General features: G+C 40.2%; 1 protein-coding gene across 1 annotated transcript in view; it reads right to left on the reverse strand.

The window, feature by feature from the left end:
• The window catches only part of ACOXL (acyl-CoA oxidase like), a 298,517-nt gene that overhangs the window by 206,186 nt on the left and 75,657 nt on the right, over positions 1-16,674 (reverse strand). Inside the window, exons 8-10 of the mRNA XM_075267702.1 lie at positions 13,013-13,085; positions 9,780-9,912; positions 8,258-8,292 (exon numbers count right to left, since the gene is read on the reverse strand). Coding sequence (XP_075123803.1) covers positions 8,258-8,292; positions 9,780-9,912; positions 13,013-13,085 — 241 coding nt within the window. The remainder of the gene's footprint in view (positions 1-8,257; positions 8,293-9,779; positions 9,913-13,012; positions 13,086-16,674) is intronic.

The following is a 16,674-nucleotide window of genomic DNA, read 5'->3' on the forward strand; positions in this document are numbered from 1 at the left end:
TTTTTTTTTTTTTAAATTAACATGCCGATTAACATGCACTGTGGGCAGACGTTTCGAGGGGCTGCACAGCACCAAGATTATGGCCTGTGGGCTGTAGGTTGGGCATTGTTGCAATACACTGATATTATTATCTCATGCAACTATATATTGCCATGTAGCCCTAGCCTAAAGATAAGTGGTCAGACTTATACTGTATTTCAATTTGTGGACAATATTATATCTTCTTTTCAGTTCCTTTAGCCCACCTAATTACTAAATCACATATAATTGCACATGTGCATTAAGACTGCAAAAAAAAATAAAAATTGTGAAAAAGTTCTCAAAAGAAAACACTGAACAAAATTCTACATATCATGATACAAGTCATACTGTAGCCAATAGTACACAAAGTCACATAAATATAAAGACCTATTCTGGGATGCTGTCCTGGGGAGCCCCTTGAACCCAGTACAGGTGGTGGGTGACAGAAGAATACTGTCCGTGGTGACCTCCATGCGGGAGAACAAATCCCACCCCATGTATGGGACCTTGATGGGACTTGGCAGCACTGTAAGTGACCGTCTGCTTCACCCCAAGTGTGAGAAGGAGCGCTATCGCAGGTCCTTCCTTCCAACCGCGACCAGGCTGTATAATCTACATCAGACCAAGCGAAGATCACCCCGCACAGAGAACTAATGATTATGACGATGACCATGAAGTCTTCCTTCTTTCTCCGTTCCTTAGCTGCTATGGACTCCTAGTATATCTTCTCTTCTCAGCATATGTGTGTCTACGTCTTTATTATATTACTGTGTATTATCCTGTATCTGTATTACTATGCTGCTGTAACATGCTGAAATTTCCCCAATGTGGGACTATTAAAGGATTATCTTATCTTAAAACCCAATTTACCATTGGTAAGGCCACATTCATTCTTATTAGCTTATCCCACAACAATGATGGGTGTATAGTGTTACATGCACTAAAAAAAAAAAAAAAAAAATACCCTAACCACATTACTACTCTGGTCCAAATAAGAATATACTTTCTGTAAGAAACAGATTGCTGCGTCTTCCACACCAATAACCATCTGATGTGCAAATTGAAGGGGATCCTGTTGATCATGAACCAAAGGCTTCAAATGAGAAAGAATAATTCTTTCCAACATCTTCATTATATAAGATGTGAATGGCCAATAATCACTGAACACCATCTCTATATGGACTTTCAGCACAGAAGTCAAGCATGATATCTTCCAAACTTTAGGCACCGGCTGTGACTTTAAACTATATTTACAAAGAGCTGCTATCACCCCTAATTCATTACAATATAATTTTAAAACTTTTGGACTAATGCCATCAGGCCCTGCTGACTTTCTAGTATTAAAGGGGTTGTCTAGGATAACCAGTTTTGTTTTTTTTATATACGACCATAGAAGGTAAAAAAACAAAACAAAAAAAAAAAACATACTCGCCTGTCCCCTGTGCCCTGATGTCTCCCCACCCCAATCCTGCTGCTCGGGTGTCCTGTTTTAGTGGAAGTCCCCACTGCACATGACCACTGTGGCCAATCAGGGGCCTCAGAAGCCAAAGTAAAGAAAATAAACTAAAAAGATATATGAAGGTAGTGGCACCGTTCTGTGTTAAAATACAACACCTCAATGTGTATACGGCAACAAGGTATGAATAGCAGGCAAAGTGATGTGGTATATAGGTGGTGCTCACTGTTCAAAGGATATATAAAAAAAGTCTTGGGCAAAAAATTGTAAAGGGAAACAGGGCACTCACCAACCAAAAGTAAAATTTTCAAGCTTTAATTCGTCATCATTAAAAAATGGCACTTAGACAGCATACACAATCGGAGATGGATTAAATGGAATGCAGAGACAATGAAGCAAGCCTGATGAAGCCTGATGAAGTGCGTCTAGCACGAAACGGTCGTTGCTTCATTGTCTCTGCATTCCATTTAATCCATATCCGATTGTGTATGCTGTCTAAGTGCCATTTTTTAATTATGACGAATTAAAGCTTGAAAAGTTTACTTTTGGTTGGTGAGTGCCCTGTTTCCCTTTACAATTTTTTGCCAAAGTAAAGAAAATGTCACTCACCAATGTCACCTGTGACATCCCATGTCCTTTCCTTAAGCCGCTGCTTGGCCTCAGTGGTCACAGGCAGCGGTGACTTCCGCCAAAACAAGACATAGGAGATGCAGGACCAGACAACAGTGAGTGACATTGCAGCATCGGGGACAGGAGATTTTTTTTTGCACCTTCCCAGGCCTCATATAAAAAAAAATGGTTATCCTGGACAACCCTTTAAGCTTCTTCATCCTTTACCTCATCATTTATGACTAGAGATGAGCGAACACTAAAATGTTCGAGGTTCGAAATTCGATTCGAACAGCCGCTCACTGTTCGAGTGTTCGAATGGGTTTCGAACCCCATTATAGTCTATGGGGAACATAAACTCGTTAAGGGGGAAACCCAAATTCGTGTCTGGAGGGTCACCAAGTCCACTATGACACCCCAGGAAATGATACCAACACCCTGGAATGACACTGGGACAGCAGGGGAAGCATGTCTGGGGGCATAAAAGTCACTTTATTTCATGGAAATCCCTGTCAGTTTGCGATTTTCGCAAGCTAACTTTTCCCCATAGAAATGCATTGGCCAGTGCTGATTGGCCAGAGTACGGAACTCGACCAATCAGCGCTGGCTCTGCTGGAGGAGGCGGAGTCTAAGATCGCTCCACACCAGTCTCCATTCAGGTCCGACCTTAGACTCCGCCTCCTCCAGCAGAGCCAGCGCTGATTGGCCGAATTCCGTACTCTGGCCAATCAGCGCTGGCCAATGCATTCTATTAGCCCGATGAAGTAGAGCTGAATGTGTGTGCTAAGCACACACATTCAGCACTGCTTCATCACGCCAATACAATGCATTAGCCAGTGCTGATTGGCCAGAGTACGGAATTCGGCCAATCAGCGCTGGCTCTGCTGGAGGAGGCGGAGTCTAAGGTCGGACCTGAATGGAGACTGGTGTGGAGCGATCTTAGACTCCGCCTCCTCCAGCAGAGCCAGCGCTGATTGGCCAGAGTACGGAATTCGGCCAATCAGCGCTGGCCAATGCATTCTATTAGCCCGATGAAGTAGAGCTGAATGTGTGTGCTAAGCACACACATTCAGCACTGCTTCATCACGCCAATACAATGCATTAGCCAGTACTGATTGGCCAGAGTACGGAATTCGGCCAATCAGCGCTGGCCAATGCATTCTATTAGCCCGATGAAGTAGAGCTGAATGTGTGTGCTAAGCACACACATTCAGCACTGCTTCATCATGCCAATACAATGCATTAGCCAGTGCTGATTGGCCAGAGTACGGAATTCGGCCAATCAGCGCTGGCCAATGCATTCTATTAGCCCGATGAAGTAGAGCTGAATGTGTGTGCTTAGCACACACATTCAGCTCTACTTCATCGGGCTAATAGAATGCATTGGCCAATCAGCGCTGGCCAATGCATTCTATTAGCTTGATGAAGCAGAGTGTGCACAAGGGTTCAAGCGCACCCTCGGCTCTGATGTAGCAGAGCTGAGGGTGCACAAGGGTTCAAGTGCACCCTCGGCTCTCCTACATCAGAGCCGAGGGTGCGCTTGAACCCTTGTGCAGCCTCGGCTCTGCTACATCAGAGCCGAGGGTGCGCTTGAACCCTTGTGCACACTCTGCTTCATCAAGCTAATAGAATGCATTGGCCAGCACTGATTGGCCAGAGTACGGAATTCGGCCAATCAGCGCTGGCCAATGCATCCCTATGGGAAAAAGTTTATCTCACAAAAATCACAATTACACACCCGATAGAGCCCCAAAAAGTTATTTTTAATAACATTCCCCCCTAAATAAAGGTTATCCCTAGCTATCCCTGCCTGTACAGCTATCCCTGTCTCATAGTCACAAAGTTCACATTCTCATATGACCCGGATTTGAAATCCACTATTCGTCTAAAATGGAGGTCACCTGATTTCGGCAGCCAATGACTTTTTCCAATTTTTTTCAATGCCCCCGGTGTCGTAGTTCCTGTCCCACCTCCCCTGCGCTGTTATTGGTGCAAAAAAGGCGCCAGGGAAGGTGGGAGGGGAATCGAATTTTGGCGCACTTTACCACGCGGTGTTCGATTCGATTCGAACATGGCGAACACCCTGATATCCGATCGAACATGTGTTCGATAGAACACTGTTCGCTCATCTCTATTTATGACCTGAAGCAGACTTAATTCTACACATTACCTAACAGGGATATGCACACATCATCTTGCTGAGAAGTCCCATAGCAAGGATTGTTAGTAATGGTCTGTTTCTCCTTCACCTGACATATACCATTGAACCTATTAAAATAACTGGGAATTGTACTTCTGATGACTCCAGTACTCTCATTGAAATGAATGGAGCGGCGCATGCTCTGCCAAAAAGCCGCTCTATTCAGAATGAAAAGTCATGATCAATGGAGGTCTGATCAATCGGACTCCCACTGATCAGCATGATATCTACAATTAGCTTTGGTGGGAAAACCACTTTACTGAAAGTATCCTGTATCCTTTTAGACCTAGAAGCCAATCAAAGTTTTAGTAAATTAGCAATAACTCAACATAGTACTGATTTAATACATGCAAATTTATCAATGATTAAATAGGCATTATCATTTCAACATAAATGAATACTGCAGGTGATTGAAAGAAACTTTGTAATATATCTTAGCAGAGAGAATTTCTGCTATTTCCCTTATTTCTATTAAGTTGTTTTCCTGCTACCTTCTGTCTGCTGAAGTTAGCAAACCTGTGAAAATCCCTGCTATATCTCTCAGCAGTCAGACTACAGGTCACATGGCTAACATGGCTCATCTCTATACAGGTCTATGGGATGGTGAACAGGATGGCAGAGAACAAAGGCATATATATATATATATATACAGTATATATATATATATATATATATATATATATATATATATATATATATATATATATATATACAGTGGGGCAAAAAAGTATTTAGTCAGTCACCAATAGTGCAAGTTCCACCACTTAAAAAGATGAGAGGCGTCTGTAATTTACATCATAGGTAGACCTCAACTATGAGAGACAAAATGAGAAAACAAATCCAGAAAATCACATTGTCTGATTTTGTAAGAATTTATTTGCAAATTATGGTGGAAAATAAGTATTTGGTCACCTACAAGCAATCAAGATTTCTGGCTCTCACAGACCTGTAACTTCTTCTTTAAGAGTCTCCTCTTTCCTCCACTCATTACCTGTAGTAATGGCACCTGTTTAAACTTGTTATTACTATAAAAAGACACCTGTGCACACCCTCAAACAGTCAGACTCCAAACTCCACTATGGTGAAGACCAAAGAGCTGTCAAAGGACACCAGAAACAAAATTGTAGCCCTGCACCAGGCTGGGAAGACTGAATCTGCAATAGGCAACCAGCTTGGATTGAAGAAATCAACTGTGGGAGCAATAATTAGAAAATGGAAGACATACAAGACCACTGATAATCTCCCTCGCTCTGGGGCTCCACGCAAAATCTCACCCCGTGGGGTCAAAATGATCACAAGAATGGTGAGCAAAAATCCCAGAACAACGCGGGGGGACCTAGTGAATGAACTGCAGAGAGCTGGGACCAATGTAACAAAGCCTACCATCAGTAACACACTATGCCGCCAGGGACTCAGATCATGCAGTGCCAGACGTGTCCCACTGCTTAAGCCAGTACATGTCCGGGCCCATCTGAAGTTTGCTAGAGAGCATTTGGATGATCCAGAAGAGTATTGGGAGAATGTCCTATGGTCTGATGAAACCAAACTGGAACTGTTTGGTAGAAACACCACTTTACGTGTTTGGAGGAAAAAGAATACTGAGTTGCATCCATCAAACACCATACCTACTGTAAAGCATGGGGGTGGAAACATCATGCTTTGGGGCTGTTTCTCTGCAAAAGGGCCAGGACGACTGATCCGGGTACATGAAAGAATGAATGGGGCCATGTATCGTGAGATTTTGAGTGCAAACCTCCTTCCATCAGCAAGGGCATTGAAGATGAAACGTGGCTGGGTCTTTCAACATGACAATGATCCAAAGCACACCGCCAGGGCAACGAAGGAGTGGCTTTGTAAGAAGCATTTCAAGGTCCTGGAGTGGCCTAGCCAGTCTCCAGATCTCAACCCTATAGAAAACCTTTGGAGGGAGTTGAAAGTCCGTGTTGCCAAGCGACAGCCCCAAAACATCACTGCTCTAGAGGAGATCTGCATGGAGGAATGGGCCAACATACCAACAACAGTGTGTGCCAACCTTGTGAAGACTTACATAAAACGTTTGACCTCTGTCATTGCCAACAAAGGATATATAACAAAGTATTGAGATGAAATTTTGTTACTGACCAAATACTTATTTTCCACCATAATTTGCAAATAAATTCTTACAAAATCAGACAATGTGATTTTCTGGATTTGTTTTCTCATTTTGTCTCTCATAGTTGAGGTCTACCTATGATGTAAATTACTGACGCCTCTCATCTTTTTAAGTGGTGGAACTTGCACTATTGGTGACTGACTAAATACTTTTTTGCCCCACTGTATGTATATATATATATATATATATATATATATATATATATATATATATATATACTCTCTGTATGTTTCTGAGTGAGATACAGTTAGGGTGAGTTCACATTAATGCTATTCAATGTCTGTTGTGCACATCCGTCAAAGATTTAGAGAAATGCACATTGACAGTTTCTAATGTTTCTTTGGGTCATAGCTAGCATCTCTCTTCCTTCAAACACGACATGTTGAGTTAATGCCACAGAGATCAACTTATGACCCAAAGAACACCGTCTCCACTGCCAAGCATGGAGGTGGAAACATTATGTTTTGGGTTTGTTTCTCTGCTAAGGGCACAGGATTACTTCACCGTATCAATGGGAGAATAGATGGAGCCATGTACTGTAAAATTCTGAGTGACATCCTTCTTCCAGGACATTAAAAATAGATCATGTCTGGGTCTTCCAGCAGGACAATGACCCAAAACATACAGCCAAGGCAACAAAGGAGTGGCTCAAAAAGAAGCACATTAAGGTCATGGAGTGGCCTAGCCAGTGTCCAGACCTTAATCCCATAGAAAACTTATGGAGGGAGCTGAAGCTCCAAGTTGCCAAGCAACAGTCTCAAAATCTTAAAGGGGTATTCCCATAACTCTTGTTCACCAACCTGCAGGCTCTGTGCTCTCTTCACTTCCTGGTTTTCTTGCACATTGGTGGGCGGGGTTTCACTTGCTCTGCTATCTGCTATGTTTGCAGTCAGTAATGAGGGATTGGTTGTACATGCATTACCACAATATGAAGCTGATGTAGAAGCTGATGTAGCAGAGCTGGATTTGAGTCAGCTTGCCTTACATACAGAGGTAACGGACTCCTTATCTCAGCCCTTATCAGCCAAATTAAATTAAACCGGCTGATAAGTGGAAGAGCGGAGTTCAGAATTCCCGGAGCTCTCACCTCCCCCCTCCCCTATCTGAGAAGCGCCGTTACTTGTTAGACATAAACTGTCAAAAGCTGCTCCCAGCACTCAGCCCCTCCCTCCCCCCTGAGAGCAGGGAGCTACTTCACTTGGGAAATGAGCAGATAAGCCCAGTGGCCATAGAAACGCAGTGTAAACAATGAAGTGAATAAATTAAGATAGCAGCCAAACAAAGCAGTTTTGATAAAGCAATGTATTTAGGAAAAGTCTTAAATCCTTCATAAACTAGCAGTATAGATAGAATCCTTGTTATGGGACCTCTTTAATGATTCAGAGACGATCTGGAAAGAGAAGTGGACCAAAATTTCTTCTGATAAGTGCGCAAACCTCATCATCAACTACAGAAAAAGTCTGACTGCTTTAAGTAGTAAGTCTTATTTGCCAGAGGGATCAAATGCTTATTTCTCTCTGCAAAATGCAAATAAATTTATAACATTTATACAATGATTTTCTGGATTTTATTTTTGATGTTCTCTCAGTGTTTATCATTTTAAGGGTAGGTTAATTTTGACTGTTCATGTCTTTGTCAGTGGCAAACTTACAAAATCAGCAAGGGATCAAATAATTATTTCCTTCACTGTATAAAGATGGATATGTCTTTTAAAACACAATTCTTTCAATGGTTACTTCAGCAGGTATATCAACAAGACAACAATATAGACTTCATAAACACTACTTGCAGAGGTTAGTAAGAAATTCTATTTTCTTACCTGTGACTGTATCGAATTGCTATGGTCAATCCCAGCTGTAAAGATAAAAAGGACAATGTAATATTTCTAATGGCAGGAAATTTCAAAAGATCCTGGATGGACTTACATATGGCATAATTAGTTGTAACTGAAAATTAGCTCAATTTAACTGAACAAGATTGTTTTCTGCAACTTCAATTCACATGAGTCCTGCAATAGAATATGCCACAAACTCTAAAAACCTTTCTTCAAATCAATGGCTTCAACCATTTTTATCAACTACTTTGACTATGTTTGCCTAGAAAACCTCTTTTAGGCTGAATCCCATAGATTGTAAGCCCTCGCGGGCAGGGCCCTCTACCCCACCGTGCCAGTTGGTCACTGTTAGTATTATATCTACCTGTATATTCTGTGTATTGTGTGTAAACCCCCAAATGTAAAGCATCATGGAATTAATAGTGCTATATAAATAAACAATAATAATAATTATCCCCACACTGCAAAAACGCAGCTTTTTTGGTTGCAGATTTTGTTGTGGTTTTTGAGCAAAAGCCAAAAATGGCTACAAAAGCAATGGAAAATATAAAGGAAGTTCTTATACTTCCACCAAACAAAATCTGCAACAAAAAAAGCTGTGTTTCCACAGTGTGGGGTCTTAGCCTAAGGCTAAGGCTCCACGGGCTATACCCACCGCGTTAAAGCGCTGCAGGAATAACCGCGGCGTGAACGCATTGCGGTTCTTCCCGCAGCGCTTTGAACAGAAAGTTCAAAGAGTTTTCCTCCGCGGACTTTCTGTTACAATTATATCTATGGGGAAGCCGCCGGTGTTTCCATAGATATAATTGACATGCTGCGATTTTCAAATCCTTAGCCTAAGGCTGAGACTCCACATTGCGGAAATACAGCTTTTTTTTGTTGCAGATTTTGTTGCAGTTTTTTGAGTCAAAGCTAAGAATGGTTACAAAAGGAATAGAAAATATCTGGAAGCTTCTTCTACTTCTACCTTCTGCACAATCCACTCCTAACTTTGGCTAAAAAAAACTGCAACAAAATCTGCAACAAAAAAAGCTACATTCCGCAATGTGGGGCCTTAGCTTAACACTGGGTTAATAAACATGCTCTGCTGAATTTAACTGGCAAAATGCTAAACTGGTTGGGAAATTGACAACCACTTTTCTAGATAGAAATATAAACGTCTTGTTTACACTCCTTAAAGGGGTTGTTTGGAGACTGTTAATTTACTTATTATACCCCAGGTTAAATAATTACCATGAGATCAATAGAGGAGAGGGTGGAGCAGACCAGGAGGCAAAATGAATCCGGAGGCTGAAGGTTGCCAGGGTCGTGACATTACCGGCACCCCCAGGTCCATTAGCAGCAATAATTTAGGACAGATATGTAAGTTAAAGGTCCCCAGAAAACATGATCAGTAAAGACATTCATTACAGCAAAAGTTCAGATGTCAATTACAGTTGTATTCTCTTAGTTGCATCATGGCCCATGCTACACACTCTACCAGTAATGTCAACAGTTAGACATATACCTTCATCGCTCCTAGAGCCTGAAATGTTAGTGCTAATCTTGTAGGTGTAAGAGCAGCAAGCATCGCATTAAATCGGCCACTTTTATTTTCAATTGGTGAGCTGTATTTTCCATCAGACGAAACTGAGCCAAACCTGGGGAGACAATGAAAAAGCTAAAGAATATTTCACACAGGATTATACCATGATGGCCTACAGTGGATACAATTATAATGGCATGCGCTAAAATCCATAAAAAAATCCTTACATATAAGTGAGTTTTCTGTAAATATGACAACATAATGCGAAAAATACATCTGTGTAAACAAGAAAATCTAAGCTTTTGACACTGATGCTGATTTGCAAGCTTGCATATTATGGCCAAAAAAGAGCCACAGAATGCTCCCTTTTCTTATACCTACCAGATTGTACATTTGAAAAAGGAGCATTTTGTGGCTCCAAAACGCATTGTTTTATGTTAAGAATAAAGGACTCTTCTGAGGACATCCTGGTAAGCGCAGACCTTCTTTCTCCACTTCCATTCCACTTTTTTGGCTGTGGTTGTGGTAGTTGGTCCTCCCTGAAGTACTTGATGTTCAGAACGTCTAAGTGACGGTGATCCAGCAGCTGCCTTCTAATTGGATGTTCATCCACTTGTATCTGCATTTTAGGGTAATGTGACTGGGTCACAACCCCAAAAGGTGAACGGCTTATTTAATGCCCATCTTTATACACACGTTCCTACTCAACATACTACACCAGATGTTGCATGGTGTTTTTTTGTACTTCTGTTAGTACTAAAAATCATCATGCGACCAGCACCTTTTATTAAACACTGCGGGAAAAGCGCAGCGGCAACGCAACGCAGATCTTCCCTCAGAGCTTTGCACAGAAAGTTCACAGAGGTTTTCTCTGTGGACTTTCTGCTTTAATTACATTTATAGGGAAACCACCAGCATTTCTGTAGATATAACTGACATGCTGCAATCTCTAAGGGTGCATTCACACTGAGTAAACGCTAGCTTATTTTGTAAAGTAAAATTACACTTGTAAATTTTGCTATCCCATTGACTTCAATGACATTTTACAGGCGTATTTTTACAGGCGTATTTTTTACAGGCGTATTTTTTACAGGCGTATTTTTACACTTGTAAAAAAATATCATTGAAGTCAATGGGATAGCAAAATTTACAAGTGTAATTTTACTCTACAAAATAAGCTAGCGTTTACTCAGTGTGAATGCACCCTAAAACTGCAATGGTTTTGGAAATTTCTGCACCACGTATTTTCCCACAATATGGGGACGGGATACACTTTGCTGTGACTATAAAATGCTGCATGTTTTTCTTGGACGCTCACGCCACATGGGGCCCCACCCTCAAATAGTAAATATTCTTTCATACAAAAATTGTTTCTTATCCTATCACGTAAGAAACATAAGCGCATGAGATATAAAAGACGGTTAATATTTACTTGTTTTTGAGGTTGAAAAAAAGGGAAAATATTTTTAAAAAACGTGATACTAATTCAACTTAATATTCAGCAGTTTATGCGGCATATAAAATCACATTCCAGACTGTGCTTTTAACATGTGATCTCTCAGATTCTGTTATAGCTAGTTCTTAAATCTTGGCATGATATGAAAGTGGAGAAACTCATCTATCTCATGATACCAAAACCATTTTTCTAGGCATATAACATTACCAGGAGCCGCCTGGTTACAAAATATTGACACACAATGGGAGAATAAATTTTAGGTGGTATAAAACAGTGTTTGCTATTTACTCTTGCTGTTTTGTTACCTGTATTCATATTCCTGACTTCTGGCTTTACCTTTGACTATTCTCCTGGATTATGATTCTGTACTGTGTTGTTTGACTGTTAACGGCCCCTTGGCTAGCTGATCTCCCCTTGTTGTTTGTCTCATCTGAGTTCTGTGTCATCATTTATATCTAGGAAGGGTTTTGCCGCCAAGTTGTCGACTAGGACAGTTCAGACAAGAAGGCAGGGGGGGGGGTCGGGTGTTCAGCTTAGGGCTCACTGTCTTGTCGTGCACCTTCCCCCAGGATTCACCACCAGCTACTGGGGATTTGCTCCTCTAGCAATTCCCTTACACTGCGCTTGTGCAACATTCTTACAGGCTTTGTTTTTATGGCGTTCATTGTGAAGCCAAAATGACACACCACTTGTGTTCTATGGGTCACATTCTTGGGAGTCACATCATAACTTTTGCATACATTTTCAGATATACCATTTTGGCTAATATCTGTCACTTTGATCACTTTTTGTTAAATTTTCTCATTGGAGGCAAAAAGGCAAAGAAAGGTAGATGGACATTTCGCATTAATCCTCCTACAGTGTTATGCGTATCGGGAAAAAATATTTTTCTATGTCTGTAGACTGAGCATTTGTGGACGCGGGGATGCATAATTTGGTCTATATATATATATATATTTTTTTTTAATTCTTTTTAAAAACCTTTTTATCTGGCAGTGGGAGTTTCAGTACTGCACCTCTTAGCAGTTTTTAATTCACCCCCAGTATAATTACTTATATGTGTGTATGTTTACATATCTAATCTAACTATATAATTTACACACAATTACATAGATACTTTACATAACTACATACACGTGCTTATATGTATGTGTATATATATATATATATATATATATATATATATATATATATATTTACCTATTGATGTGAAGTTGTGTATAAGAATAGGCATGTGTATCTGCGTAAATATATATATATATATATATATATATATATATATATACACCCCTTGCATCCTCAAAATAAGCCCTACCCGAAAATAAGCCCTAGCTATATTTTTTTTGGAGTAGGCTTGTAATATAAGCCCTACTCCATAAATAAACCCTAGCTACAGTTGGGTTTAAGCCCTTCTCAACATCTGCTGTGCAGTTACGGTGGATACCTGCTCCTTAAAAATGGCGGCTGCTCTGCGGCAGAGCGACCAATATAGCTACCATACTAGGTCTGCGCTGTAATGTACAACGGAGACCTGTAACCAATGTCCGCTCTGATCGCAGCCACTCTGATCACAGCCATTGTTGAGTGTGACCCTTCCCCCTATTATATTATATTACATAGTCAGTAAAATGACAAAAGAAAAAGACCAATAAAGCTTGCTTCAGGTTCAGATTAACTTGCAGTCAGTTTGACATGTAAGGGAGCTTTCCCTAACCACAGGCAACTCCTGCCAAATTGAAATCAATGTTCATATACTAACTTGTCCAGCAGGTTTTCTCTTGGGATCCGAACTTGATTGAATGTCAGAATTCCATTGTCTACACCATGAAGACCTTTAATCAGAACAGAAAATAAAAAATGTCACCAAAGCAAGAAAAACCCAAAAAGCTTGAATCTTTGGAAAGGACACGACAGATGTTAGAAATCTAACAAATTAACAAACCTATACAATTTTGTAATGTATTACAGAGAAATTTAGCAACAATTTAACTTATAACAGTTCTCTGCTAATACTAGCTTTAAAGGGGTGTTCCCATCTCTCTCTCTCTCAGAAGCTTTGCCTACTGTCTCCTTCTCAATTTCTGTATTACTCAGCAAGCTGATGAGCAGGACACTATGAAGTACTCATATAGACAGTGCCTTTACCATGAAAGATTATTTCGTATGATTACCAGAAATATAATATAAATGCAGATCAACATGCACAATAAACGTATATCATATCACACAGGTTTGTGTAGAACATTTACCATGCTTAGTGACGATAAACTTTCAGTAAACTCAATGTTATCTTTGTATTTACAAAGCGAGAAGTAACATTGTCTGAGCCTTTATCAGCAAACTGTAATTGGCTGAACTGATTGTCCTGACTGAAGAGCAAGGGGAGAACTCAGGCATCCCAAATAGCAGTGAATCAGCTTCCCCAACCTATGTTATCAGACATAGGCCAGGTGTCTTGACAAAAATGTGCAAACAATGAGAGGAATAATTTCACAAAGCAGACAAACAAAGCAACTTTTCTATAGCAATGTATTTAAGAAAATGTACATAAATTAGCAGTACCAATGGTATTATTAAGATGGGAATACCCCTTTAACTATAATCTGTATGAAAAATTGTCAGCAAGTGTTCAATTTCAATTCCCCTATTAGATAAACTGAACACTGCAAAGTGGCCCTTCAAGTGAATAGATTTTCTATGTAATGCTGAGCAGAGCAGGTTCTATAGAGATGGGAATCCTGAAAAGTATGTTAAAATACGTATAGGTTTCTATAATTGACATCCTTAACCAGAATAGTTTGTCAACCCCCAGTATGTGTTAATCGGAAACAGACTTTTTGTGTCAAAGTGCAATTTTGCTGCTTTGAAAATCAATATACAAAACAAACTGATCAGTTCACCTGAACAACAGCAACATCACCTGGAGCACCCATTCCCAACACACATCAGGATTAATATTTAAAAAAAAAAAAAAAAAAAAAAAAAGTGCTTTGGTAGGTGTGTTCTTGAGTCAGGTGCACTGAACAGCTCATGTGCATATGGTTTAAAAACATTTTTTGTTTAACCAGAGAGATTTTGCTTCAAAACTAAAATAGTCTGTTCATTATGCCAGGAAATAACCCTACTCCTTATAATACATGGTATATCAAGTTGATATGTTTCCCCTTGTTTTTATGGGGCCAACATATTTGACGATTGCTTATGATTGATATAGAAAAATTAGAGCCCCAAGGACAATAACCTAAACAACTACTGTAGCACCTATTGTATAGAGTGTAATAGTCTTGTGATGATCGAAGGATTAACAAGGACATACAAATTTTGCTCTGATCAGAATGGGCACCTATTGAACGCCACTAAATAGCCTTCACGTATGCCTATATAAAATGAGCAAATATAAAACTTTAGCTACGTGCAAATGAACATATGCATGTGCCAGGTCCATGGTAGACTGGCACAGGTGCAACATGGATGATATCTGTGTGCATTGCATGGTTTCACAGATCCACTGATCTGCTTAAGCGGGCCTTAGCTGCAAAACAGAAATATAAGACTCATCCTGAGTTTTGCCTGCACTCACAGCGCCATCCATGGACCTGTGATAATGCACACCCGTGTATTTGGCCATTGTAAAAAATTGGTCAGTGTGCTGGCCATGAGAAACACAGCACACTGACAAAGCACGTATTCATGTGAATGGAGTGTTAGTGTAGAAAGTTAGAAGTCTGATATTTGTACATGTAACATGTATTTGCAGCTATGAGTCACAATGTGATTTTGCAGATAACTGGGGGCTCTGTGTCGCTATGGAGTGTTAGCTTTAAACAAAGAATAATAAAAGTACCTGTTCATGGGTAGTTAACAAATTCATGCGTACTTATAATAATTCTTATAATGCTGTCTTGTCACCAAACATATTGCACTTTGGAAAAATTGAAGCTGATCTGTGTTTGGTAGCAGAGCACTTTGAGAAATAGAAGCTGCCCAGTGATTGGCTGTTGCGGGCATCAATTTTTAAGATAGTTTTGATAAATGGCCAAACTTTTATAGCAAACCTGAAATTAAGTTAATTCTTACCAAATGGAGATCAATAAGAATATATAATTACAGTATTAAAGTACAAATCTTATTGGCCAGTGTTTCAGGGGAAAAACCCTAACGGCCAGCAAATCCCAGACAACAGATGGTAGTTTGTTGACAAGTGTCTGGGAAAGAATATCCATCACAGTAACCTCTACATATCACGCATGTACGCTTAACAAAAGAGCCTAATTTGTGAGCAAATTGTCTCTAGGACCTAAGGTGGTGGAGCCATCATAGTAGTCAGACTTACTATCACCATCTGTCTGTCTTTGATATAGCATATTTGCAGTATACATTGAAAGTTACCATTGATGAGGTGTACCTAGACTTTTACTACTAAATTATTACAGAAAAAAATAGTATACATCAGCTTGCTTTAATCTGTTCTGTCTGAAATTGAAGGTTTAAAAGAATGAAGGTGACCTCTAGGTCTACAATAAATGCTACAATGTACAAAAGGTGTATAGACTGGCAAAGTGAAATCTTTGCTTACAGGTCTAAATACAATGGAGAGTGGGCAGGAGCAATGGTGGCCATACACAGTGGGGAGAGTCTGGAGGGTTTGGACAACAATCTAATATGTATGGCATGCTGAATGGGGTTTTGCAGGCCTTAGAGCTATTTTTAATGCACCAAGTATCAATGTATAAATAACACAAATTTTTTTTTTTAGTTTAAATCTAATTTTATTATTACAAAAATTTTTACACTAGAGCTATTTTTACACTGGTGACCTATCCTCAAGCAAGGCCATCAATATCTGATTGGTGAGGTACAACACCCAGACCCCATGCCAATTATCTGTTCGGGCTACCTCCAGTAATCGGAAGCTATATAGGACACAGTGCCATTTGCAGAAGGCATTTTAACCTATATACCAAGAAACAAAAAAACAACAACAAAAAATTCTGGATCATTGAAGTGTGGTAGCTACCTTACTAGGAAACTACTGGTGCATGGAGTTCTTTAGGCAATGCATTAGAAGTTAAAGGGGTTGTCCCATCACAAGGATCCTATCTATACTGCTTGTTAATGTGAATGTAAGACTTTTCCTAAATACATTGCTTCAGCAAAACTGCTTTGTTTGTCCACTATCTTACTTTATTCATTTTTTTTTGACACAGCCCTTGACTTATCTGGTCATAAGTCTAGTGATGTATCTGCTGCTCTGAGGGGGGAGGGGCTAAGTGCACGGGAGCGAGCCTGGAGGGGGGGGGTACAGACCCGGCATCTGCTGTAATAGAGAGGCGGATGCCGGGGAGTGTAGACGCCGGCACAGATGCCTGCAACATCGCTATGCTCCTGCCCTGCATGAAGCCAGCAGCGGCAGGAGCGATG

The sequence above is a fragment of the Leptodactylus fuscus genome, chromosome 3, assembly GCF_031893055.1.
Source record: "Leptodactylus fuscus isolate aLepFus1 chromosome 3, aLepFus1.hap2, whole genome shotgun sequence".
In the NCBI taxonomy this organism is placed as follows: Eukaryota; Metazoa; Chordata; class Amphibia; order Anura; family Leptodactylidae; genus Leptodactylus; species Leptodactylus fuscus.